The 27,703-nt window shown below is 36.4% G+C and overlaps 2 protein-coding genes across 10 annotated transcripts in view; both read left to right on the top strand.

The window, feature by feature from the left end:
• pcbp3 (poly(rC) binding protein 3) overlaps window positions 1–5,882 on the top strand; it is a 71,342-nt gene extending 65,460 nt beyond the window's left edge. For 5 of the 9 annotated variants that reach the window (XM_051906880.1, XM_051906879.1, XM_051906885.1 and 2 more), the window contains one exon: window positions 186–5,882. In XM_051906880.1, coding sequence (XP_051762840.1) covers window positions 186–240 — 55 coding nt within the window. In that variant the 3' untranslated portion in view covers window positions 241–5,882. The remainder of the gene's footprint in view (window positions 1–185) is intronic. The other 4 variants (XM_051906883.1, XM_051906887.1, XM_051906881.1 and 1 more) reach the window with 1 other exon arrangement.
• A 12,569-nt stretch (window positions 5,883–18,451) lies between these two features.
• lrrc3 (leucine rich repeat containing 3) lies at window positions 18,452–26,028 on the top strand. The gene is made up of 2 exons (XM_051906892.1): window positions 18,452–18,594; window positions 21,615–26,028. Exon 2 carries the CDS (start codon window positions 21,973–21,975, stop codon window positions 22,771–22,773), a length of 801 nt encoding a protein of 266 aa, XP_051762852.1. The 5' UTR covers window positions 18,452–18,594; window positions 21,615–21,972; the 3' UTR covers window positions 22,774–26,028.
• Window positions 26,029–27,703: the final 1,675 nt, after the last annotated feature.

Below are 27,703 nucleotides of genomic sequence, written 5' to 3'. Positions count from 1 at the left end.
AAAGAAGCTCAGATAGGGTCATCGCAAATGCAACAGTGTTCTGTTTTCCTAGCGATATGTTTGGGGAATCAGAGATGCTTAGCCACAGACCCTCTAAATCTATTCTTGTGTGTGATATTGAGGCTTGCAGGGTAGCGGCCAGGGCGATACTAATGCATATTGCTTTCCCACGGTTCTGATGGCAGGTTCAGAGACGTGGCAGCCATGTGGAATGACCCCTCATCAATGACTACATCCTGAAGCCCCAAACTGCTTTCATTATCTGAAGCTATCAGCAGCTGATTCCCAATAAACCTTACATACAATCTTCCCTTAGAACTCACCAACCCTTCCCTTAAACCCCATGGTCAACTTCATCAGTAGCTTCACTCATGTAGGCAGACTCCTGAAATTAAAAAATGAAGAAAAAAAAAAAAGAAAAGCAGGACAACTGTAGTATGATTTGTTCATGTTATGCCGTGTTTCAGTGTAGTATTTTAGCATGCTGAATGCTTGGATCTTGTTATATATTTATTTATTATTTTAAATTGGATAGATTAGTTCAGTATGGTTGCTGCATAAGTCTTGTAGTTTGACAGCAAAGCCTAAATGATTTAAAAAATGTAAAAAAAAAAAAAAGGATTGCATACAATAGCATTTTTAGCAATGCTGTTGGCAAGGAGCTAGTGATGTGATGCAGATGTTGTAATGAAGTACAAACGCATGTCAGAATCGAGGAGATGTTGGAAACTGTGTTTCTTTAGAGGCGGAAAAGATTTTATTTTTACATTTGACAGTGGCTTGATTGTTTTCAGCTTGACCGATTTGAAAGAAATGCATGATTATTACTCAACGTGGAGAGCAACAAGGCGGAAAAAGCGATCATTCTTGTACAGAAGTGTCAAATGCTTTCAGAATTATTTTATGTTATCTATTTTTTCTATCTTTTCCTTACCCCTCCCCTTTTTCCTCTTCCCTGAACTATTCTAGGCTGACGTCTGAGGTCACTGGAATGGGCACTCTCTAATTTCTACCCATGATCCTTCACTGCATCACATGACCCTTGAGCCAATGGCATTGCACCTAGTTTGTTTTCTCTCTGTACTTTTGCTGTCCTGTATTTTCAGTACTTCTGACTAATTTATATTCTATAATGTACACATAATGTTCCTCCTTCTCAACCTTTGTTGTGCTCCCTACTTATTACCTGTTTAATTTAAAAGACACTTTACTTTTTTTTTTGACTCTCTAGTACCTCATGTCACCGGTGTCCTGTTTTGCCATAGCTTTCACTGTGAATTCACGTTTTCCGGTCCGTATTCTATGGTGTGGTACAGCTAAGCCAATGAAATCCTACTTTTTTCCAATCTTTCATTTGGTCAGACTGAATTTGTAATTTTTAAAGCAGCAGTCCTGTGCTTTGCTCCAGGGCTTTGCTCACCAGGTACCTTACAACCATGCATCTTTTACATGAATAATGAAACAAACTGATGGAGTTGGAATGTTTGCACCACGCCTGCACGATTTGTTTGCATTTGTCATTGTGGCATGCGGAGTAACACAGAGAATCCATTATCAGCCTCTTGTATTCAAGGAAGAAAAAAATCAGTGTGAAAACAAAGGATATGAGGATGTGGCAGCTTTACTGCATGCTGGGACATTTCAATTCAGCCCACAATCTTAGTTTAAGTAATTGAATATATTACAGCAGAATTATTTATAGAATATTTTTATATGCGACGTGTTTTTGCAGTAGTATGAGAAATACGAAGGCTTTATTCCTTTGGAAGTGAATACAGACCTGCTGATAATGAAATCCACCCCATGTTCCTCTACCATACGGCCTCTGTGAGTATGGTAAACTCTCATGTAGGGTCCAAAATTAACTTTTTGCCATATCAACCAATGGCAGATGAATTTGAACATTTTCACCTACTATGAAACTGTATTTTGCATTATTTTTGGGATCTGCACCAGGGGCCTCATTTATAAAACGCATGTACGATCGGATTTGATCCTAAATTCCCTTTTATCCTACATCAAATGTGAGGAATATTTTGGGATTTATAAAGGTAAAAATGTGCGTGAAAATGTTCTTATGTATACGCCAACTGAAGAGCATGCATACACACTTTTTGAGCTTATATTTACCAGTAACTAAAATAATCCAACGTCGTTTAAAAAAATGTAAAGATAAATAGACAATCACGATGTATATTAATATTATTATATGCGCAAATGAGCAACTGCTTAGTGATAATTGTCACTGAAATTAATGTATTAATTATATATGATTTCCTGAAAAAAAAAAGATGAAATGTGATTTGTAAAGGGGGATTAATTCAGGAAAATCTTTTGTGTGTATGGACATTTTATAAATCGTTTGTATAGGAACATTTCGGAAATTGTTGTACGTTCATATTTAGGAACATTAAGTAGCAGTCACACTACATTTTTCATTCCATTGACTTCCATTCAAACGCATGTGAATGCTGGAGACTGGAAATGCAAAGTCATGTGAAGAAGTTTCATTCCAAAGTTCAAGTTAAACTCTGACCTGTAAGTTCATGTCACGTAAGACGTGTGACAAATAGAAGATCGATACATCACCACTGCGACCTCTTGGCTGAATTAAAAGAATGCAATTTTTGCAGTAAAGTGGAGTAGATTATATATATTAACCTTTTGGATTTATTATTATTTGTTATATATTGAATTTGTTTATAAAAAAGACGTCATATCATGACTAGTTTTGTCAAAATTACCGGTACCAAGTCGGTACTGAAATTTTAAAAATGTGACGATACCAGCATTTCCCCCTAGCATTTTGAGGGGATTCGTAAACACCTCTGATTGGCCGCTGTGTTCACACGCTCAACAGATATGTTTGTGATTGGCTATAATGATCAACGCCATTTGAAAGCACACAAAAGTGTTTGAAAGCGGGAGCGTTTGATAGCAGGCCTGCTTTCAAAGGCTCCAGTGTGCATCTGTGTAAGCGCTCGGTGAAGAGCATCAAAGATGTCTATTATCAACATGTTTTTGAAGCATTGATCATTGTAGCCAATCACAGACATATCTGATGAGCTCGTGAACACAATGGCCAATCAGAGGTGTTTAAGAATCCGCTCAAAATGCTAGAGGGTAATGCTGGTATCATCACATCTTTAAAGTTTCAGTACCGAAGTCGGTAGTTTTGACGACACTAATCACGACCGTTGCTCAAGGTCTAGTGTGACTGCGGCTTTATACTCGCATCTTTATAAATGAGGCCCCTGATAAATTTGATCAGTTTCTACTCACATTTGGTATTTGATTAGTGTTAATTTTGGACCCTGCCCTCATGCATTCAGCAACACACTTCATTTTGACAGTGTTTTCATATTGCTCTCCAAAACCCATTTATCAGTTGAACTGAAAAGACATGCACAAGCTCTGCATGCGTCAAATGAGACTAAAAGGTCGTTCTCCAATGACATCTTTTGAAACACGCGCACACACAGTCGACACAGCTGCCGAGGGCGTATTTCTGCTACATGGCAATACAACAGAATGCTTGGTTATTTTCCCTAGGCCACCTCACCAATGATAAGTCAGGATCATTTGTATCTCGGGCTCTGGAATGTTCATGGGTTTAGGCCAGAATTTCAAATGTGATTTTAAGATTTACCACCCTGGTCTGCTCTTAAACATGATTGTTTCTTTATAACAGCTGTTTTGTTTCAGTTAAGATCACTGTGTGTTTTTATTATTATTACTGATACCCATGATTCCTGCTGATGTAGCCTTACTGATCAGCTCTAATAATATTTTTCTCACGTGCAAAATTTGATTGACTTTAGGCTGTTTATGTTGCATGTTTTGCTGTGGATAATTATTAAGACAGCCTGTGTACACTATAAATGATGCATACATATTCTTTCCTATTATATTTTTCACCTATTGGCACCTTCGATCATATAATTTCATCCCAGCTAGAAGAAATGTGTAATTTCTGCGGCACAAAACAATTGCAATCTGTTTCTTTGGCATGAGTTTGGGGGGGCAGAAATGTTCTAATAAAATGTGATGCATCTCTTAAGGAAAGTATAAAAAGACATTGAAATGCTTTTCAAGTACAAAGACCTTTAAAATGAATGTGTAATGCCGTAAATCCCACCTGTTGTACTGTAAATACCTCTTGAGAAATTCTTGTGGCTTGAATGTGGAAATGAGTTCCCCTCCTCCATGCATGTTGAAGATTAGCGGCAAGGCACTCAATTTATTATGCGTTTCCACACAGAATCTGTTTAGTCACTGTACCGAGGCATTTCGTCCTTTGACTTCCATTCAAACAGACAGGGGAATGATTGAAGTCATTATTTTTTGCAATTATGTTTGTTACCGCTAGTGGCGCACAAATTACACACTTCAATTCTCACCTCACCAAAACTGTCAGTGTGGTGTTGCTATAGTTGAGCAATTTATTTCCAGTATCGAAGCCCTTTGATTTAAGTTTTCCCTTTTTTTTTTTTCTGAAGATTACGTACCAAGGAGAAGTCATGTTGAGTTACCCTTTTATCCAAATCTGAACTTTTTCAGTCAGCAATCAATATGTATTTCATCCTCCACATTTAAATGTCTAAAATGTGGTATTGAGGCTGAAAGTTGAATGTAACTGCTTCAACATGTGATTCATTATTCAACCTCTAGTTTACACTTCTTGCCATTTTTTCCAATTGCACTAGAGGAAACAATTTTCTTTCCCAGTCTTATAACAGAAAATGCTTTCTTATTGAGGTAATCAAGTACAAAAGAATGCATTTAGGCTATAAAGATATATATTTCTATATTTTTATTTGGTATCTGTTGAGCAGTATCATGCACTGCAGCCAAATCTTAGATATGCACCCGAGTTAATTTACACCAAAATCAGACATTTTATGATTTATTGTCCATTATGAGCACAGAACTTTTATAATATTGGAATCTAACACTAAAAGGTATGCACATCCGTGCACATGGCCGGAAATGATGTCATACTGTTGCTTTAAAATAACTAATTTATCTGGAATTATTCAACACATTTTGTTGTTTTTTTAGATTCAGCGTTCAGTTTCTTGTTGTCACATTTACCATACGTTTTGCACTGCTTTGAGATGTAATTTGTGTCAGTGTCTTAGGCTCTGTTATACATTAAGTTAGATTGTATGTTTACACAAGACTATGTCTTGTGATATATGTATGGAATGTTTTATTTGATGTTATGTTTAGTCCATAATGTGCTGTACTCTAGATCACTGTACAGATGCATATTAATATTCAGACAGCAGCATGCGTAACTTTGACATTTTTCAGTAGCAGAATGCTTTACCAAGGGAGGCTGTTGTTATTTTTTATTACTATTGTTATGCCTATTATTTCACAAATGCAATAAAAATAAATGTGCGTATAGGACTGCAGTGGCGTGTCGAAAATGATTAACTATTTGGTGGAAAACTCGGTATGGCATTACAAACGGCTTTTATATTTTTTTCATGTTTCATCTCTGCCCGACCTCATGATATCACATGATGTTGTTCTCATAAATCATGTGGTTGATTTGCACTCATAATTTTAATACACATTAACTCACACTGTGCACATCTGAAATCATTACATTCATTTTGTTGGTCATGCAGTTTTTCAATGTACTAGAGCAGCAAAAAAAAAAAAAAAAAAAAAGGAAGAAAAAAAAAACATCTACCTGTCTGTGCTTCTGTAAATGATTCTGTTTGGGGGAAAAAATGTAACAGAGTAATTATTTTATGTTGGACAATTTGCTGCTTGCAGGTCTATATTAGATTCAATTTACTGCTGAGTTTAGTTTAACTTTGAAATGTTTTGTAAAAAGGAGAGAATAAAGTTTGTTTTTTTCCCTTGAATTTTTGTGATGCCTTTTTTTTATAATTTATTATTTGCGGTTTGTCACTATGGTGTAAGGTGAAAAATTAGCCAGGGCTTATGGCAAAAAAAAAAAAAAAAATGGTTGTGATCTAAAATAAGTCGATTTAATGAATGTGAAGAAAACATTAGCAACATCTCCATACTTGAAACATAAATCGAAATACATACTTATACAACTTATTGTAATGGTAAACAGTGCTGTATAATATGAAGTAGGGACTATTTGTTTATGTTAAATTATTTTTAGCACACTTTAAAAAATCAAGTTGAGAACTTAAAAGTTTAAGGCAACCAGCTGTAGGAGATTTTTGAGTTCTCTCAACTTGTAAATTGAACTTGTTATACAACAAGTTGACAAAACTCAAAACTGTCCTTTAATATATATATATACATTCAAACCAAAATTTATTCAGACACCTTGAACATTCCATTCATTAATACAGTTTATTCACTAGAGTTTAAAAAAATGGTAATAAAATATGACAAGATCTCAGAGTTAAACTGTGTCAGAAAAAAATAATCTTAATTATGTCAGATAACACTTTAGCAAAACATGGTCAGGTCAAAGTGTCTGAATAATTTTTGGTTCCAAATTTGTATCAATTTTACTGGTAGTCCACTGTATGAAGAATTTTTGGGTATAATATGTCACAGTTTACTTTATTTTGCTATCCTCACTTACATAAATGAACTATAGTGTCCTGCACCCACTAGTAAAAATATATAAAAAAAAATATCAAAAATGGCTGAAAGATTTTGCGTTTTACTGTATATATAAAGCAAACCAGTAATACTTTGGCACTTTTTGCCAATCCTTACCACTAGAGGTCGCTAAATGTTGTAATTACCTTCATGTAAATTGACCTGTATATGACTGCCTCAAGAACAGTTTTAGTGTGACCAGGTGTTCTTTAACTTAATATTTAGTATAAACCTTACATTTTTTGAGATGCTTTACCTTGCATAACCACAAACAAGCATTATACAATTGCATTTAAAGTGATTAATTGTCAGGCTGAAGATCTTCTTCAAGTGTGACATAATCAATAATAGCCAGTGGCTATAGGTTTCTATGATGCTTTCTTCTCTGCAGAGAGCGTATAGCAAGATTCAAGGTTGCACATATACAGGAATCACCTGGGAACCACAAACAACCTGAACTGTTATTTAAAATCCATCAAGTTTTGAACAAAAGTTTATTCGCTGTCCTCTGTAATTCTGTTGCACAAGGTTCTCTACAGCACTAATAAAACTCAAAGTCATTTTCTTTAAATTAAAAATGGCAGTGTGGCTAATCGCCGGTTGATCCTGCCGGCCTCTCTTGAACACCAAGGGAAGGCAGCAGAAATGGCCCTTGATCACCGCTATGCTTCAAAATTAGTACGTCACTCCAGGGGGAGAGGAGGTCACCTCTACCCACCCTTCGTCATTGGCCTCAGTTTGTTCCCTGCCAGAAATAAGCTCAAATTAAAACACCTCTTGATTGCCCTCCCTAAATCCCTGAATACATTTGGCTGTGCATGTCCCCCCTGGAAAAGAGTAGACAAGGTACAGTCCAGAGGATAAACAGCCCATAACTTCAGTGTTTGTTGTGTTATCACCGGTAGTCTGTGTAGTTATCCGAAACTCCATATGCTTTTCAGTTTCTTGAATAAAATTGACCATTGTAGGGGGGATTTCTGTTATTGAATTTTTTGGACAATTGACTGCTGCTGTATAATCTACTGCTGTGAAACTCCATTTGCAAAAAGAGAGGTTTAGAAAAGGTCTGTATTGATATAGTATTAATAATATTTTTAAGCAATTTAGAATGCAGAATTTTCATGAGAGTTGATATATACTTTTAGATATTCTAATTTCTGAAAAATCTTTTGGTCCATACAATTAAATTCAATCTTGTTTGGACCACAACATTCTTTAGAATACCTTTTTCTGTGTTCCACAAAAGAAAGAAAGGTTTGGAATGGCATCAGGGTGAGTAAATGGTGGCAGAATCTGACCTATCCCTGTAAGATTTGATAAACAGTGGGTAGCTCCTATATTTCTTTTCAACATGTATTCAATTGCCTGTTCTTCCATAACTCTGCAGCTGCTTGCAGACATTGCATTGTGTTGTGATCTTAAATATGTCAAGCTAAAGGGGATTTTTTTCAAGTGTTCTATTTCCTTCTGTAGAATATTTCTCTTAGATGTGCACTAACTCATTATATCTTCATCTCTTGATATGACATTCAATTTCCACTGACAATATTCTGAATTAAAACTGTGCCCTGAGGATCTGACTTCATCCTAAATATACTAAAACCCAATAATATGTGATTCCCATGTGTCCTGACAGCCTTATTTGAAGTTGCATAAAGCATAGCTGCCAATAAAAGAAACTCAATTCATTAAGAACGCAGCTGACAAAATAAATAAGCTTAAGTTAAAAACAACATTGAATCTTCAGCAAGGCTTTAGCATAATTTTGGGTTTGCTAGACAGCCAATGCAAAGATTAAATGAATTACACTTATTAAAAAAAAAAAAAAAAAATCACTTTGTTCATAAATGTGTGGAGCAGGATACATTTCAATGTCAATCACAGAGCAAAACGCCCAAATCCCTTGGGTGCCACCCTCTGAATTACTGAAAGGTTGGCTTTTATGTTGGATAAAATGGGGCATGGAAACTAATTAGGTGTTTTTTTCTCCATCAATTATTCATCAAGATAGGACATTTAATGTGTATTTAAAAGATAAGACAGAGATCTACTGCAGGCATGTGATCTTGGAAATGATAAAAGTCAATCCACTTCATATTATATAATGTTCTGAATTTTTTAAGTCATGAATTGTAGATCACCATAAGCTTATTAGCCTTTAGTGCAGAGACACTGTGGTGTTTGCTAAAGCGATCATCATTTTAATTTCTCATATTTAAAGTCACCATGAAATCAAAATTGAGAATTCTTATTTTTTATGGAATGTTTATGGACAGTTTATCCATGCACATCATTATTTTTTAATCCTTTGTAATGTTTAATCAAAAACTTTAATGTCCCTTCTCCCTTGATCCAACGATCCAATCAATTCCCAGTGGACAAAATTCCTGCCCTATTTTTCCTTTTCATGCCAGCTTTAAAGGGTTAGTTCACCAAAAAATGAAAATAATGTCATTTATTACTCACCCTCATGCTGTTCCACACCCGTAAGACCTGAATTTTTGTTCATCTTCGTAACAAAAATTAAGATATTTTTGTTGAAACCCAATGGCTCAGTGAGGCCTAAATAGCCAGCAATGACACTTCCTCTCTCAAGATCCATTAATGTACTAAAAACATATTTAAATCAGTTCATGTGAGTACAGTGGTTCAATAATAATATTATAAAGCGACAAGAATATTTTTGGTGCGCCAAAGAAACAAAATAACGACTTATATAGTGATGGCCGATTTCAAAACACTGCTTCATGAAGCTTCGGAGTGTTGATTGAATCAGCGTGTCGAATCAGCGGTTCGGAGTGCCAAAGTCACGTGATTTCAGCAGTTTGGCGTTTTGACATGCTATCCGAATCAGCTTCAGGAAGCAGTGTTTTGAAATTGGCCATCACTATATAATGGATCTTGAGAGAGGAAATGTCATTGCTGGCTATGCAGGCCTCACTGAGCCATCGGATTTCAACAAAAATATCTTAATTTGCGTTCCGAAGATTAACGAAGGTCTTACGGGTGTGGAACGGCATGAGGGTGAGTAATAAATGACATTATTTTCATTTTTGGGTGAACTAACCCTTTAAGGTTAGGGATTTGAACAAGCTTCTATGATTTGTTCAAATCAATAAGCAATGTCCCTTCTCCCTTGATCCAATGATTCAATCAATTCCCAATGGACAAAATCCAGTCCCACCCTAAATTTTTTCTTGTTCGAGACACTGTTTCACTCAGATATACGTCACAAAAGGACAGAAATGACGGTTGCTATTTCTGTTTCATGATAATTTAAAGGTTAGTAATTTGAACCTCTATGGATTAAAAAAAAAATCTCACCGAATTAAAGGGATATTTCACCCAAAAATGAAAAATCAGTCATTAATTACTCACCCTCATGTCATTCCAAACCTGTAAGACTTTTGTTCATCTTCGGAACACAAATGAAGATGTTTTTGGTGAAATCTGAGCGTTTTCTGTCCCTCCATAGACAGCTACACAACTACCACTTTGATGCTTCAAAAAGTTCATAAAGAGATTGTAAAACTAATCCATATGAATTGAGTGGTTTAGTCAATTTTTTCTGAAGAGACACAATCGCTCTATATGATGAACAGATTGAATTTAGGCTTTTATTCGCATATCAACATTCATCAACTCACACATCTGTTGTGGTAAAAGGAAGTTCAAGCCTGTTTGCTTGACGTGTGTGAGAACCAATGAGATTCGTTCTTGTGTGTTACGCAGCACGTTTGAGCTTCCGGAAGAGTTTGGTGGAGCTTCTGTTTATGTTCACTGATCAATGTTTATATGCGAATAAAAGCCTAAATTAAATCTGTTCATCATATAATCAAGTCTCTTAAGAAAATTTGGACTAAACCACTCAATTCATATGGATTAATTTTACGATCTCTTTATGAACTTTTTGAAGCATCAAAGTGTCAGTTGCATAGCTGTCTATGGAGGGACAGAAAGCTCTCAGATTTCATTAAAAAGATCTTCATTTGTGTTCCAAAGATGAACGAAAGTCCTACGGGTTTGGAACAGATGACCACAGATATCACAAGGTCTAAAATGTTATTTGGAAATCTGTATTAAATTTGCGTTGTACATGCTGCCTAAACCTGAGGTCTTTAAACTGTTGATTGAATTTTCCAGGCTCCAGTTTCTTCAGAAGCCATTCAAATTTCCGGGCATTGCATTGTTATCAGCTCTGTGCATGGCTGACCGTTTAACACACAATACAGGACAAAATAATTTCCCTTTTTCACAGCTCAGTACCTCTCATCCGCTACGGAGTCTGTCTAGTGCTTCTCGTAGGATTGTTTCACATTGGATTGTCACAGCGCTTATGCGTTGTAAGAGCAGGTTTTTTAATTAACCTCTGAAACACTCGGTTCGTCTTGGCTCTGACTAATGTAGGTGCGCTGTGGGACTTGGTTTGCAGATTGGTGACAGTGACCAGCAAACCCTGGCTGGACCTTGAAGGATAATTGTGATAAATCTAAGTGGGTTAAAAGCGTATTTTAATCAGGAACCAACCCATCAGAGGAGATGGATTTGCTTTGTCGCAGCACTGATTCGCTTGAATTAGCCCAATGGTTACAGAGGCAGAATTCTCTTTTGGGACTTGACACACGTAATTTATCCATTAAAGATGCTCAAGAAGAGGAATTCATTGAGGTGAAGGTGTATTGAAAGAGAAAATGAGCTGCCTTAATAAACAGTTAAGTAAAGTTTGTTCATGGCTAAGGACCATGCAATGACACTTACTCTGCGTCTCCTTGGAACCTTGATTAAATCCAAGAGGTTTTTTTTTTATTTATCCCCAATAGAAAGCAACGTAATTACCGTCATTCAAGGTCCAGAAAAGTACTAAAGACATCGTTAAAATAGTCAGCGTGACTCTATAGTGGTTCAACCCTAATGTTACGAGAATACTTTTTGTGTGCAAAAACAAAACAAAAATAATGACTTTATTTAACAATATCTAACAATAACAATATCTTCTCTACCCTTTCAGACTCGTATGCAGTTGACGCAGTGAACGCAGTTCAGCGCTTCCGTTTTTACATACGAATGCCGGCTTAGTATTGGCCGACGCTGTTCACATGACCACCACGACGCATGCGTGTCATGCTGATGCAGGAGCCGGCCAATACTGAGCCAGAAATTATTGAATAAAGTCGTTATCTTTGTTTTGTTTTTGCACACAAAAAGTATTCTCGTCGCTTCACACATTAAGGTTAAACCACTGTAGTCACGTTGACAATTTTAACAATGTCTTTAGTACTTTTCTGGAGCTTGAATGACGGTAATTACATTGCTTTCTATTGGGGTTAAAAAAAAAAAACTCTTGGATTTCATCAAAAATATCTTAATTTGTGTTCTGAAGATGAACGAAGGTCTTACAGGTTTGGAACGACATACGGGTGAGTACTTAATGACAGAAATTTCATTTTTGGGTGAATTAATCCTTTAATTCTGCAATAAAAGGTCAGGTCATTTGATGTTAACTAAAAAATTTTAAATTCTAATAAAACCAAATTATCTGAGCTATGCTATCCACAATTATTATACTCTCACTGTGCTGTATGTCAACTGTTTTCTCTTTTGTGTCTGTTTATTTCTAAGGATTTTTAGGAGAAACAACTGAAATTTAACTGAGAAGAGCTCCATTGAGTCTTAAGAGCTAAAGAGTAACCTGTGTGCAATAACATTTTCCAATGGGCAGCAGAACAATGAAACTAATAGAAGAGTGATATAGCCCTTCAAAAAGAGATAGAAACAGGACGCTTTTCACATTAAAATGGATGAATCCAATAACTGAATTTTTATGGGATTATAGCTTGATATACACTAGAAGCCTCACTTTCTCATAAGTGAATACCACCATCTTTCTTTTATCTTTTCATAACTGTCCACTTCAGCAAGGATGAACATTAATAATGTATCTAATCTACCGTAGTTAAACAGAAAGGTCAAAGAGACCTTTTCTTTAAATGTCTCCACACACACCATTAAGAGTCCAGATCTGCTCAACATGGAGTGTAACATTCATGTTCTCTTATCAACCAAATCAGTATAGACTTTTTTTTTTTCTACAGTAGTTTGTTTTGTTCTGCCCAGACTGCTGTTTGTGATCTTATGGGCTATAAATCACAGCTCACTTGCATGACTCTTTCACTTTTAACTTTCAATCAATCCGAAGCACATTGAGGTAGGTGATGTGTTGAAATATTCATTAATCTAAATACAACCCTTCAATCTAAATTCAATCTTCCTCAAGGGGATCACCAAATTGGGAATATTATCTTAGTAATTTAAAGTCTACTTTTATCTCAGTTGGGTGCCATGATGTGTCATATAGCTGTAAGAAATCTCAAAGCAGAATGACAAACGTCTAACTGCAAGTGCAGACAGACTGCTGTCCATACTGTCACTCAATTCTTGTTCGTTTAGACTGAGCGATTGCAGGTCATCTGTAATTTCTGAAATAGCTATCTACTCCTGCAATGATTGGACTCAACTAACAAAATCAACCAGGAAGCAATATTTCTACAACCCCATTTCCAGAAAAGTTGGGACATTTTGTAAAATGCAATAAAACCGTCAAAGAACAGAGGTAAGTCTGCTGTATATATACCTCCTGATGCTAATTGAGTTGATTAACTGAATGTGCTCTTCCCATGTTAATTATGTTAATTATCAAAACGTGCTCCTCCCGAACTTGGTTAATAAAACATAATTTCTCTTTAACCTTTAATTAACTGACAAAAGTATAAAGAAAAGATTTTCAATGTCTTAACTGACCAACTTCATTGTATTTTGGGACAGAAATGACCCAAATGACTGTTGAAAATACCTCCCTCTGAGGCTCCGACTCGTCCCGCCATGGTTGAAAAATAATTCCAAAATGAAATTTAGGATAACTTAGATGTTATTAATTAATTAATTAATTAAGCATTATATATTAAACTACACGTAGCTTATAGTCAAAGTAACAATTATACATGCAATCCCAGAGAATTGTAGACATGTACAAATGTATCTGAATGTTCTGTGTTACATATTTTTACTGATTTATGCCGTTCTACCGCAACTATTTTTGGCCAGGGACATCGACGTTGCCGTCGGACCAGTGTTTGCTAGGTAATTGTTGCAGTTTTGCAAGTGGAATTTTTTCCCAATCTCGCCTGATACAAGACAGCTGCTCAACAGTCCGTGGTCGTCGTTGTCTGATTCTTCTTTTCATGATGGGCCGTACATTTTCAATAAGAGACAGATCTGGACTGCAGGCCCACCAGTCAAGCACATCTCTATGGTGTCTAGAAACCACTCTGATGTAGCACATGCAGAATGAGGCCTGGCATTGTCTTGCTTCCCAGGAAAGATGTCGTCTTGATTGGCAGTATATGTCTCTGTACAATCCCATTATACACCTCCACGTCAATGGTACCTTCACACATATGCAAGTCACCCCTTTGCACCGATGCACCCCCATCCCATGACAGATATTTGCTTTTGCACCTGTCGCTGATGAAAGTCTGGATGGTCGCTTTCATCTCAGCATACATTTCCACTGTCTTTTGGACCATCTGAACTGAGCTCTGCATTGTTTGACAATTTTCTCATGAAATTTGGCACAAAGTGATGAGCTGTGACCCTAAGACTGAGCCTTTGGTGGATGCTTCTTTTATAGCCAAACGTGATACCCTCACCTTTACTAATTCAACTGCCAATTGTGGACTGTTTCAAAACAGTTTAACTTGGATATTCTGAGATCTTTTCACTTTTATTTTGCCTCTGTCCCAACTTTTTGGAGTGTTGCAGCCATCAAAATCTAAAATTGTTTATATTTACAAAACGCAATTACGTTGGTCAGTGAAAACATTGATTTTTTTTCTGCACTTTTGTCAGTTAAATAGAGGTTTAAGAGAATTAACAAATCACAGGTTCTTGATTTTATTGTGTTTTACAAAATGTCCCAACTGTTCTGGAATTGGGGTTGTAAAAGGCTTATTTTTATGTGCACTTATTGGCACTTTTTTGGTTTGTTTTAAAACTCATACTTTTGCATGGTGAGAACAAGTTTATTAGAGCTCTGGGCATTGTAAAAATGCATTGATCTGATTTACTTTTTGCAGCAGACTGAAATAAAAGAGACAGTGATTTCTGGTCACACAGTTTGAAGGACTGAATGAAAAGTTGCAGCAGCTGTATTGCTTTATGTAAAATTCTTTTATTATTTGTGCCATTTCCATGTCATGCCATACATGCTAAATAATTTTGAGTTTTTTGTGCTTTTTATTACATATACTGTATTTTCATATATTTTTCTATATCTACATTAAAATACATTAGGGTGAATCTGTCCCACCAGTGCACTAGTTTCTATTAGTAGAAATGGCCTCTTATGCAATTCTAGTAAATGGCTGGAAGATAAAAATAGTGCCCCAAGTACAATGAGCAGCTGAGGAAATAAGAATTCGGAGAACTGCTTACAAAACACAAAACAATAAAAGGAGGTCAGTGAGTGTCTGCCATCAGCAAAATGTACAATGAAAACCAGTATAATGCCAAAAAACAAACAAACAACAACAACAACAAAACTCTCTTATCTGTGGTGAATGGTAAAGGACGTATAGATAGGTGTTGTTTGGTTACAAGAAGATATTGTGAAATGTTTGGTTGTGGGTTGTTAGAGTAACAAACTAGCATTCTGAAACTGCCCAAAGACAAACTCCAGTCACACTGAAGTCATTAAAGCTGTGGAGAAAAATATAAAAGAAGGGGAGAAGCTCTCCAGAGGGAAACATTTGGGACTTATGCTCTCAAACCAAGGTCTCAGTGAAGATTTGAACATTATTCTTTTTATGAACTCCATCTAATGTCCCAATTATCTTCACATTTTCAGTTGCGAGGAGCTCTCTGAGGTGACTGTTCTGTTCACAGTATCCTCAATACTTTTAAACTTTTGTTGGTTTTTAACTACATTACCTATAATTCAACTGAAGCAATTAAGGTAATACGTTGTACTAGGCAAGTTCGCTTGATGTAAATCACACCCTGTAACTGATGTGATTTAATTGGTGGATGGTGTTGGAACAAACACTGTGGTGGTAAGTAATTAAATGCCTTTGATTTCACACTTTTAATTATCTCGAGGACTACAGCCCTGTTTGAAACTGGATTCGTTGTATAAGTTTGAGAACATCCAACACTAAAAAAGGAGCAGTTTTCTTATCTTTACCTTAGGGAGGAAACCCTGAACTACCACATTTAATAGGATTCTGCAAATGATGTGCCCATAAGGCTTTCAAAATACAAAAAATGTTGTGATGTGCTCTGCTGCTAACATAAAACATTGTTTCAACCAGAAATAAAATGAATTGGTTGTGGACGTTGATGCATATTTTTCCTTTAATTTCTCAATGCCCTACAGACAAATTGTTTTAATATAATTTTTATCTTCATTTAGAGCAGTGCACCCAGTATTACAGGACTTGTGAGTATGTCACATAAGCAAGGTTTTGACAAGTAGGTTTCCCATCCTGTGCAGTGATAGTCTGACCTGTCAGCTGTCACTGACAGACTACTCATTATGTTGAGTCATTTTATATTCTGCAGTCCTGCCAAAATAAGGAGATGTTGGCTATTCTAGGTTTGTGCTGAGGGATTTGAATTAGTTCCTGAATCATTTCACAACAATCAGGTATAGTTGAGTTTTATACAGGCCTGGATAAATGTTCTCAAGTATTCCAAAACATGCAACAAATGCTATTAATATTTTATCATACTGATTAAATTGTATTCTCAGCACTAGGAAGTATTTGCACAGGTATAATCTTTAAGTCAGGTAAATAGAAATCTACTTTTAGAGAACATTCGCATCCAATCTTCAATGTCCAGTCTCCAATCAACACTCAGAATATTTCCATGTTACAAATAGGCTACACAGTATGCCAGTATCAGCATCCTCTTTTCACTGGTTTGCACAATCTTAAAAAACTTCTAGCATTTATGAGGTCAAACCTCATGTACTCTTTCATATATTACATGGGGGAAAAAAACTACTGCAAATACATGTCTTTAATGACACAAAATGGCAAAACGTACTATATATATATATATATACAGTTGTGGTCAGAATTATTGGCACCCTTGGTACATATGATCAAAGATGACTGTAGAAATAAATCTGCATTGCAAATATCGAAACTTTCATTGAAGGAAAAGAATTGAAAGTGGGGGGAAAATCACATTATGAAATAAATGTTTTTCTCCAAAACACGTTGGTCACAATTATTGCTCCCTTTTATTCAATACTTTTTGCAACCTCCTTTTGCCAAGAAAACTGCTCTGAGTCTTCACCTATAATGCCTGATGAGTTTTGAGAACACCTGACAAGAGATCAGAGACCATTCCTTCATGCAGAATCTCTCCAGATCCTTCAAATTCCCAGCTCCATGTTGGTGTTTCTTCTCTTCAGTTCACTCCACTCATTTTCTATAGGGTTCAGGTCAGGGGCCTAGGATGGCCATGGCAGAAGCTTCATTTTTTGCTCAGTGACACATTTTTGTGTTGGTTTTAATGTTTGTTTTGGATCATTGTCCTGATGGAAGATCCAACCACAGCCCATTATTGGATTTCTAGCAGAAGCGGTCAGGTTTTGATTTTTTATCTGTTGGTATTTGATAGAATTCATGATACCATGTATCTGAACAAGATGTCCAGGACCTCCAGCAGAAAAAATACAACATTAAAGATCCAGCAGTATATTTAACCGTGGACATGGGGTACTTTTTATCCATGTGTGCACCAAACCCATCTGGTGAGTTTGCTGCCAAAAAGCTCTTTTTTTAGTTTCATCTGACCATAGAAGCTGGTCCTGTTTGAAGTTCCAGACTCTCCAAGGAGAGTCTTTGGCCACTCAAACTTTCCTCCTCATCGCTCATCAGGACAATTTAGACACACGTCCTCTTCCAGGCAGATTTGTAACATCTTTAGTTGATTGGAACTTCTTAATTATTGCCCTGATAGTGGAAATGGGGATTTTCAATGCTTTAGCTATTTTCTTACAGCCACTTTCTATTTTGTGAAGCTCAACAATCTTTTGCTGCACATCAGAACTATATGCCGGCATTTGGACGTATACAAGGAAGCGCTGCACTGAGTTCACTACATATGACAACGGTTCAAATTGTTGAATAAAGTCGTCATTTTTGTTTTGTTCTTGCGCACAAAAAGTATTCTCATCGCTTCATAACTTTAACTTTAAGTCACGTTGACTATTTTAACCATGTTTTTAACTGCCTTTCTGGACATCAAAAGGTGCAATAACGTTGCTGCCTATGTGTGGATCAGATACCCTCATATTTCATCATAAATATCTTAATTTGTGTTCCGAAGATGAACAAATGTCTTACGGGTGTGGAACGACATGAGGGTGAATAAGTAATGACATTATTTTCATTTTTGAGTGAACTAACATTTTAATTGGAATTAAATGTATTATATATATATATATATATATAGTTTAGGGCATTTTAATACTTTTGCTGTTAAGATGCTTGTATAATATTTCTGCAGGAATAGTATAATGTTTTATGAAAAAATGTTATTAGAGCTTTGTTTCTTTTAAGACAAAACGACACTTGTCTCCACCACTGGAGTAACGATGTAACCTGCAGAAAAGAACCACTGAACGAACCAGTTACCGAATCTTTTTGGTGAACTGATTCAAAAGATTCCGAAAGCGTCACTGAACGAACCCGTGAATGAATCTTTGTGGTGAATTGATTCGAGTCATTGGGATGAATCAAAATCCCCACCACGAGCAGTCAGTGAGAACGCGGGTGGAGCGAGCGGTCAGTCTCCGGCACAGCAAACAGGGCTCGCCATCCAATCAGCGCAAGGCGGCTGTCTTATAGCTGCTGTGTGCTCTTCACTTTTTACACTCACTGCAAAGGCGTCTGATCCTCTAAAGTATCAACAAGTATGGTAAGTCACGATAACGCATGCAATTTTTTTTAAACCGTACATGAAAAGCTTAAATGTAAGTTGTAATTTGTTCTGGAAAGTATTAAGGTTTGTCTTTTTGTCTTGTTTTTATACAGTATGGTCGTGTAATGTGTTTGTGATAATCTTGCATTCATCTTTTCATTTATTTTATTATTATTACGTCTTTTGTAGTTCCCCATTGAATTTAGGTTGACATGCTATTCTATATTATATTCCCTAGTCAGCTGTTTATTGTAATAACAGGTGCAAATTTATACTATAACATAATTGGACGTGTTTTCAAGCGTGGTCATTAAATATAGACTTTGAGTAGACAAGGTTCACAAGCACTATGGTCAGTTTCGTTTGAAAATGACTTAATTTCCCACATTATTGTCTAAATGCGATTACTATTTCACTTCAGCGTTCCTTTCTCGTATCCAGTCTGTTGTTATGAGGTAGTACGCTACCAAGTCCAGCCTCGTACTACATAACCGTCGTCATGTTTTGTCAGGTACATTTTTCAATGTAAAGTGTTTACCAGTAGCATATATCCTACGTCTTTGCCAATGAGAGAAGACAGAAAGATGAGATAAACTGATAGTCCAGCGTTGTCTAGTTCGCTCTCAAATAATATCAAAGCTATATGATTCATGCAAGTCTAAACAGTCATACTTCCAGTTGTGGGCTATTGTTTTTATATTCCATCTTACATGTACCTACTTGTTACATTGCTCTCGTATATGTTCATTTCTTTCTTTTTAGAAGATTTTTGATATAATTTGCGGTGAGGTAAAAGTCTCTTACCTCAGAAAATGCCCCTCCTGTTCAGACTCCCCTTTCTAGTCACTTTAACCTTTATTTCGCGGGGGAAACAGTAACGTCTCGTGCGCTCATTCAAAAAGTCTCCTCCACTGACAATATAGTTGAAACGTTTGGTGGTTACATTGCGTGTTATTGACACAAATTTTATTTTTAAGTTCATGTAACGTTAAGTTTAAAAAAGCAGACAAATTACGTGTTTGCATACAGGTAACGTTTTTGAAACGTCTTATTCAAAGATTATGCTAAAACAAACGTTGCAGTTTGGTCAGGTTTTGTTTCCTTAGTAAAAATATTGATTTTTAAGGCTAAAGAAAACTGACCAAGTAGAAATTTTCAACGTTTTTAAAATGTTTTTAATTTTTTTTCAGTTTTAGCCTATGTGCGGTTTCTTAAGGATGTTTTTAAAACGTTTTACTGTGACTTTACCTAACTGCAACCATGATGTGCTTGCTGGGGGTGTATCTCTCTTAGTACAATCTCTCTTTCGCAACACACCTTTATAGATGAACCATGTATTGTAGCCTACTTGCATCCTATTGGATTCTAAATGTGGCTTGTGGTTTTAGTATCCATCACAATAATCAACTGCTACTGAGCTGCTGCTGATACAGCAATCAATCCTGAGCTGTGTTTGCTGTGTACATTGCCAGCGAATTAATCTTTTATTTCGACATTTTCAAAATGATGCATTCAACATGTCTCGAGTGCTGCCTGCATGTGACAAAGTTTTACTGGAAAGAATGAAAGTCGCTTCACTGCAGCATGTGTTCGGCATATTAATATTTTCTACCTGCCTTACGGCCTCTTGTAAAATGATTTGCTGTCTCAGCAGAGGGGGTTTTAACAAAAGGGCTTTTCACAAAATGTAAAATAAGTTATGAGGCACACGATTGACTGTCAGATAGTCATAACATTATAACACTGCATCGTTTCACACTGTACAAGTTTGGCACTGCAATGTAGGGTTAACACAGCAAAAGCGGTACTAACCCTGCTCCGGAGCAGGGTTTCATAACCCAGGGTAAAAAGAGGTGCTTCTAAATTACAAGTGTGAAATGTTCCTTTACCTGGGGTTAAAAGCTGGGTTTAGAGAGACGATAACCTGGGGTTAAGCGCAGTGTGAAATGCCCTAAAGTGTAAGCTATCCGTGTAGACTGGTTCATGATCTGATTGATCGGCACAATGTAAGGAGTTCATATCATCTGTTCTTGAATGAAGTATTCCTCCCCCGTCTTCTAAGCTTAAAGGTATAGTGCGCCCAGAAATTAAAATCTTGTGTTTTCCTCACCCTCATGTTGTTCTGACGCTGTATTATTTTTGTTCTTCCATGACACACAATGAGGAATTTCAAAGCTGCTCCAAGCTTTGTTTGATGAACAGACTTTAATTTGATCATATATAGTTTCAAAAAACTTGAAGTATAGTTGTCATATGGACAACTTTTATGATACTTCTGAGAAGCCATTTTATCCTATTTGGAGTTTGTCAGTATTTAGCAGTGTTCACTTTCCTTGTGTTGAAATAAACAACTGGGATATTCTCACTGGCCTACATCTTTTGGATTTCACTGATGGTAAAATTACAGGTTTGGAATGACATGATGGTGAGTAAATGATATTTTCATTTTTGAGTGAACTATTGGGAATGGGATATTAAAAAAAAAAATGTACGTATGTCTAAAGGAGCCTAATTCTTTTTTGTTTGCATCATTAGAGTTTTTAATAGCCATTAATGAGCATTGTGTTGCTGTGGAGCAAATGAGAAATTGATTTGTTTTGTTTTAATAAATCAGCCCTTTCTAATATTATTGGATTATATGCAGCATAACAAATGTATTCGTCTGCAAGATTATGAGACTTATCTAAAATTGTTTTGTCATGGTTGGAGCCATTTCAGGTCAGAGCACTCTGTGTGATATGATGTTGCTTTGCATGTTACAAAGCACATCTTAAAGGGATAGTTCACCCAAAAATAAAAATTAGATCATTCTTCAAAATATCTTTTTGTTCCACAGAAAAAAAAAAGAAAGTCATAGGTTTGTAATGACATGAGGGTGAGAAGAACAGAATTTTCATTTTTTCTCTTTTAGTCAGTCTATAATTCATATTTATATTGATCAAATATGAATGTGTTACTTTGTTAATCCACAACATCTATGTGTGGGTGATTCTTGTGTTTTCCTTTTGTTCTTGCAGTTTCCAGACTTGGCAGGATGGATGTTAAATGAAGGGAGCCCTCTTCATGTTTCTTCTCCTTTTGGTTTCTAGCCTAATTAAAGCTTGGCTGCAGAACTTTTTCCTCTCAAATCTTTTATTGCCTTTCAGATGTTGATTGACTCATTTGGATTCTCTCCAGGACATTCACAATGGCTTCAAACACCTGAAAATTAAAACCACTACTCTACATGTGCTCAAAGGGCGTTAATAAGGAAAAACTCCTGCTGTTGGAATGACACAGTGACCTGTAATGTTTATTCATTAATTTTCCAATATGACATGGATTAACAATGGCTGCCCTTGAACAGTAGAGCATTCTGAAAGTAAGTAACTGGACATGACTTACCCTGGAGGGGCTCATGTGTCAAAGAAAGTCTTCATCCCTCATGGCTATCCCCTTATCTTGAGATTACTTTTAGCCGTGATTTGTTTGAGCGTGATGGGTTTTGCCTGTCCCAAGAGCTGCCACTGCTCCGAGAGGAATGGCTTGACAGTAGTGCAGTGTTCCTCTCGCAACCTTGAGGAGATTCCCCCCGACCTTCCGCACGATACTGTGTCACTTCAGCTGTCCTCCAATCACATAACCAAAATCCCAAACCAGGCTTTTAAAAATCTTCCCTGGCTCCAAGAGTTGGACTTATCAAGGAACGCTATTGAAACCGTGGACGCTGGGGCTTTTCAAGGTGTCACGGAGAGCTTGCGGGCGCTCGACTTATCCCATAATCACATGCAAAGCGTCCCCAAGGAGGCCTTTGCTCGGCTGCATGCCAAGATCAGCCTGTCCAATAACCCATGGCACTGTGAGTGCACCCTGCAGGAGGTGTTGCGCGAACTCAGGCTGGACCCCGAGACGGTGAACGAGGTGAGCTGCCACACCTCTGTTCAGGAAGAGTACGCAGGCAAGCCTGTCATCCAAGTCTTGGATTCAGGCATAAACTTTTGTAACTTCCACCATAAGACTACTGATGTGGCCATGTTTGTTACCATGTTTGGTTGGTTCACGATGGTTATCGCTTATGTCATCTATTACGTACGGCATAACCAGGAAGATGCCAGGAGGCATCTGGAGTACCTCAAGTCTCTGCCAAGTAGCTCCCAAATTAGTAAGGACTTTGACACAATCAGCACTGTTCTCTAGCATCAATCAATGCAGTGTAGGAGTGAATGTGTTTGGCACAGTGATGATGGCACAACAGCAAGCCTTATAAGGATGAGTGGGGCAAGATGTGTCATTTACTGAAGATGTTCTCTAGGAAAGGAGAAATGATGAATCGCTGATGAACACATGAAAGATTTACATTTCAAATACATATAAATCAACATAAATGAGAAAAAGAAAACATTTAGCTAATGCACAATTATTATTACAAAGTATTATTTTGCTGCATATTATATACATTTTCATAAAAAGAAAAACATTTAATTTTCTGAATATTTTAAATATTTTATTATAATAGTATTTTTGTGCAGTTGAAACCAATTATTACCAAATGCAAATAATGCATGAAATTTATCTTTTTATTGAATTATTTATTTATTTTAACTATCCACTAGGATAGTTCCCCAAGAATTAATTTCTCCCCCGGCCCATGTTCCTGGTTGCATTCGCACCGGGAATAGGAACTGTGAAACGGCCGACAGCAGCGTCTTTAGGCGTGGGATTTACAAACACTAAAACCCGGTGGATGGAAGACGCCATGATTGGAGCTGTGTTTGTTGTGCCGTGGGTTTCGTGATAATGAAGATGGAATGTAAACACATAATTTACGCGACTGAAAGAGCAAAAAGTGGGGCTAAGAGAAAAAATCTCCTATGACAACTTTCAGTATTACATATCATTGGGGCGGAGAAAAGAACACAACCCTGCAGACAACAGTTATATGCCGTTATCACCATGTTCTTGAAGTAAATGTGTTTACATGGCTTTTTAAAAATGCCGGGTGCCAGTGTTTGACATGCGTTTGACTAATCAACGTACACTCACATCACTGATAGTTCCTATAGTGCTGGTTTAGACCCTACTCTGAAGTAGGAGCTAATTTAGTTCCCCCAAAAGGAGTTCCTAGAACTAAAATCATTCCTAGTTCCTGCGGTGTGAACATTTCAGCCAGTAGTTCTAGGAACTATGAAAAGGTTCCTCCGGTGTGAAAGCCCCTAATTTTTACATGCAAAAGAAAAAAACATTTTAGCATTACAAAAATCTAGCACATAAAAAAAGCCCTTTTTTAACTCTTTCCCAGCCATTGATGGAAATTTCCAGCAATCCATGTTTTCACTGTTATACTGTAGGGGTGCTATTATGCTTCTTCTGAAAGAGTACAGAATCTCAGAATCAAAACACAGGTGACAGAAAAAAGCAGAAACAAGCGATAAAAGCATTGCTTATGCACATGTAAAATAACATGATCATCAAACATTAAACAGCATATTAATCAAAACTCCCCAACGTTACCGAATGAAATGCCAACTATCAAGAGGTATAGGACTGTGCAAGCTTTGGGGGTGTTGATGGACTCTGTCTTCTCCATCTATGTTATGATCATCGTTCTGAATCTAATCCAGACATAGTCTTTGACAAAAACACAATTTTCTCTGCTCTTTCATGTCTTATGTTCAGATATTCATACAACAGAATATTCTGGGAGCCATGAAAGTTTTGTAAAAATAATGATCAAAAATACTGGCGGTGGCTGGCAACTTTTTTTTTTTTTTTTTTTTTTTTTTTAAATGCGGTCAAGGAAAGAGTTAAATACATGGCCCAGTTTGTTGGTTTAAGAGGGTGACAGATTACTAACTGACACATCTTACCCCACTGTTCCCAAGTTACAGTATTATTTGATTTGATTGTGAATGTTTTCAGTGGGTTTTCACACAATGAATGTGTTGACAGTTGTTCCGTGATGCAATTCAGTGTTCCCATTCCCCTCAGTCGACCTACATAAGTCCTGCAGTCTCTGTGGTGGCCGCTTTGTGCCTCACAACAAGCTCTGCAGAAGCTCCAGTTTTTCTGCAGGTGCTTAAATCACATTATTTCTTGAATTAATTTATTAATTTGTATGCTAATGTAATGGTGTTTCAGAACCGAATATTAAATGCTGGATTAATGGGATTTTTATTTTCCTTATTTTATAGCATTGACCAAGTAGAGCAAGTACATAAGCACTGCCAAAAAAAAACAGTTAAGCTCTGCCTTGATAATTGGAAACTTGCCCCATTTTGGCAGAGTTCTTTAAACTCAAGTGCCTGATCCTGGTACCTCAGCACCAATACACTGTGCATTGGGCATTATTTGGTTTGCTATCTCTCTGTTGTTCTACAATAATAAAAAAAAGAATCCTTTGATAGTGAGTGTTAAGTAGAACAGTGTAATATTAGGTCAAGTGAAAATGTTGGTGTATTTTAAAGATTTCTCAGATTGATACTGGATCAATTATGTAAGATTAGAAGATATCATGAGATGACATTCAAAATGGATTTTGTCACCTGTGCATTATAGTTAAAAGGGCTTGCAGGTTATATTTCATGTAGGCTAATGTGAATTTCTGTCCACATGTATCAGTTTTTCATTGTGATAAGCCTTTCAGCAGTAGTGTGTATATCATAGAATCATAAGAAAATAAAAATGCTATTAGAAGGACTCTGCCTTCTTGCCTAGACTTTTCAATTTCTTTGTTGTTTTTTAAGTTGCATTCAATTTACTATGAATGAGCTTTTGTGGACATGTTCAGCAAACAAAAAATCGATAGCTTGGGGTCCTTGATTTTATTTACCTTTGTTTTGTGTGAGTACTAGGCACAAAACAATGCCTTGCAGAAATGTTTCTTGAACCTTCAGGGATTTCATGAGGAGTCATGCCACTGAGAGAGGATATTATGATTGCTTTCCAGCAGGGTGCTTGAGGTCTAGCCATATGTGAGTCTGTAGCTCTAGATCAATAACAGATTCATTACAGGGGAAGGTTTGGAAAACTGCAGTGAGCTTTAAGGCATGCTGTTCTGGGAGTAGATGGCACCCTCAATTCAGTGAGGATCTTTCAAGCCAAAGTATAAGTGAAAGTGGTTTGAAGTTTGTGCTTCTGTCTTCAAAGAAAACATTGAAGGGGTGGTCTGGACTGTTTAGCACTAAAGTGCTCCATAATGATTTACTATATCTGATTATATGTAAACAAATGACCCTAAAGTTTGTATTTATTAATTGCAGTAAATCCCCATGAAACCCTTGAGGTTTATCAATGTACCTTTGCCAAAGTCTTGATTTGTCCTTTAAAACAGGTTTTGGATCAGTTTCCCTCAGCACTGTAAAACTATATATAAAAAGTCTGTTACATCCTGATTGCCTTCCATTGCCTTCAATTTCATGTACTAACCCATTGTTTGATTACATGTTATATAAAAAACCCATTAGCAAGTATTAACTCCAATAAATCTTGAAGGTGCTTATCTGGAGACATTAGCAGGATATTAACTTAAATCTAGGAGAAGCTTATCACATTTGGGATGTGAATGATTTATTATGTACATGATTTAAGATATCACTTCTGCTGGGTTGTTTCTCGTACTTAATGGAAAATTTGAATGTTTTAATTATCTCTTAAAATTGTGTAAATTATTCATAGTAATATTGTTTCAGCAGTTTTAGGAACGAACATCCCAATGATACAGTGAATACACTGGGAAAAAAAACTGGTGTAGGATTTTCTTTGAAACAATTTTGATTTAGAAATTGCTTGTAAATTTCAAAAATAATAACAAAGAAATGACACTGAATTAAATGTGAAATTTTGAAGTAGAAAGACTGAAATAGTATATTCTTATAAAACATACTCCAATAATTGTTGTTTTATTTACACATTTTTTTACAGTATAATTTAGATGTCTAGGTGAAGACATCTGTCTTTTTCTAAAATGAGCTGCCTGCATACACTCTTAAAAATAAAGGTTCCTAATGGCATCTATGGTTTCATGAAGAGCCTTTAACATCCATGGCACCTTTCAATTGCACAAAAAGTTATTTATAGATTATTTTAAAAATGGATTCTTTTAAGAACTTTTCACTGAAAGGTTTTTTGGGGAAACAAAAATAGTTCTTCTAGCATTGCTGTGAAGACCCCCTTTTGAAACCTTTATTTTTAAGAGTGTAGATAACATTTAAACGCATGCATCAGGTCTTTAGTGACCCCGGACGTCATTCACTACCCTGCCCCTCTTTCATTTTTTAAAGTTAGACATCAACCTTAGTATTCCTCAATCTATTCATTATAAACATTACAACAACAAAACAAAATTATAAAACAATTTCTGTTTTCTAATTAATTTTTTGACAAAAGTGTATAGGGTTGCTAGTGACCTAATGTATGTAATAGTGTTGTTAAAGGTAACGTCTTCAGTACCAAGTCGGTACTGAAATTTAAAAAAGATTTGAGGATTTCCCTCTAGCATTTTGAACGCTGTTGAGCGTATTCTTAAACACCTCTGATTGGCCATTGTGTTCACACGCTCAACAGATATGTCATTTAGACATCTTTGACACTCTTCACCGAGTGCTTACACAGATACACATGGGAGCATTTAAAAGCAGTTTCTGATCTGTTAAAGTTAATTAAAGTTAATGTAACTCATCATTTTGATTATAAAGTTTAACATTAGCTCAATGGTGTAAGCAGGTTATATGATATGAAATTTCAATGTAATGCCAAACCAATCAAATAACGTTAACACCAGCTCGAAATTCAGTAGGAACACATGGGAGTCTACCCTAATGGTACACAGCTTATAAAGGATCATGTTTTAATTATTATTATTTTTTTATTTTTTTTATGTATTTGTGCGTTAAAAGTGCCATTCCAGCCGCAAGAATGATGCTGAACTAAATGAAGATAAATGTCTTGGCATCTGGCGTGTTTATTGAACCAATCAGAATAGAGTAAATCGAGAGTCAGCGAGAAGCTCATTTGATTGGCTACAAGAAGAAGGACCCGCCTTCCTCACGCTTGCAAAACTCAGTGAGTGAGAGAATCGTGCCAAAACTGTAAGTGCAGCTTAAAGAAAGACGGAACTGTACATATCGGG

This window comes from Ctenopharyngodon idella, chromosome 9, assembly GCF_019924925.1.
Source record: "Ctenopharyngodon idella isolate HZGC_01 chromosome 9, HZGC01, whole genome shotgun sequence".
Taxonomy (NCBI): domain Eukaryota; kingdom Metazoa; phylum Chordata; class Actinopteri; order Cypriniformes; family Xenocyprididae; genus Ctenopharyngodon; species Ctenopharyngodon idella.
This window is presented reverse-complemented; position numbering and strand designations above follow the sequence as displayed.

Bases quoted from the DNA above. Each gene is read 5' to 3' on its own strand.
- lrrc3 (XM_051906892.1), top strand. From the start codon at position 21,973: ATGACTTACCCTGGAGGGGCTCATGTGTCAAAGAAAGTCTTCATCCCT.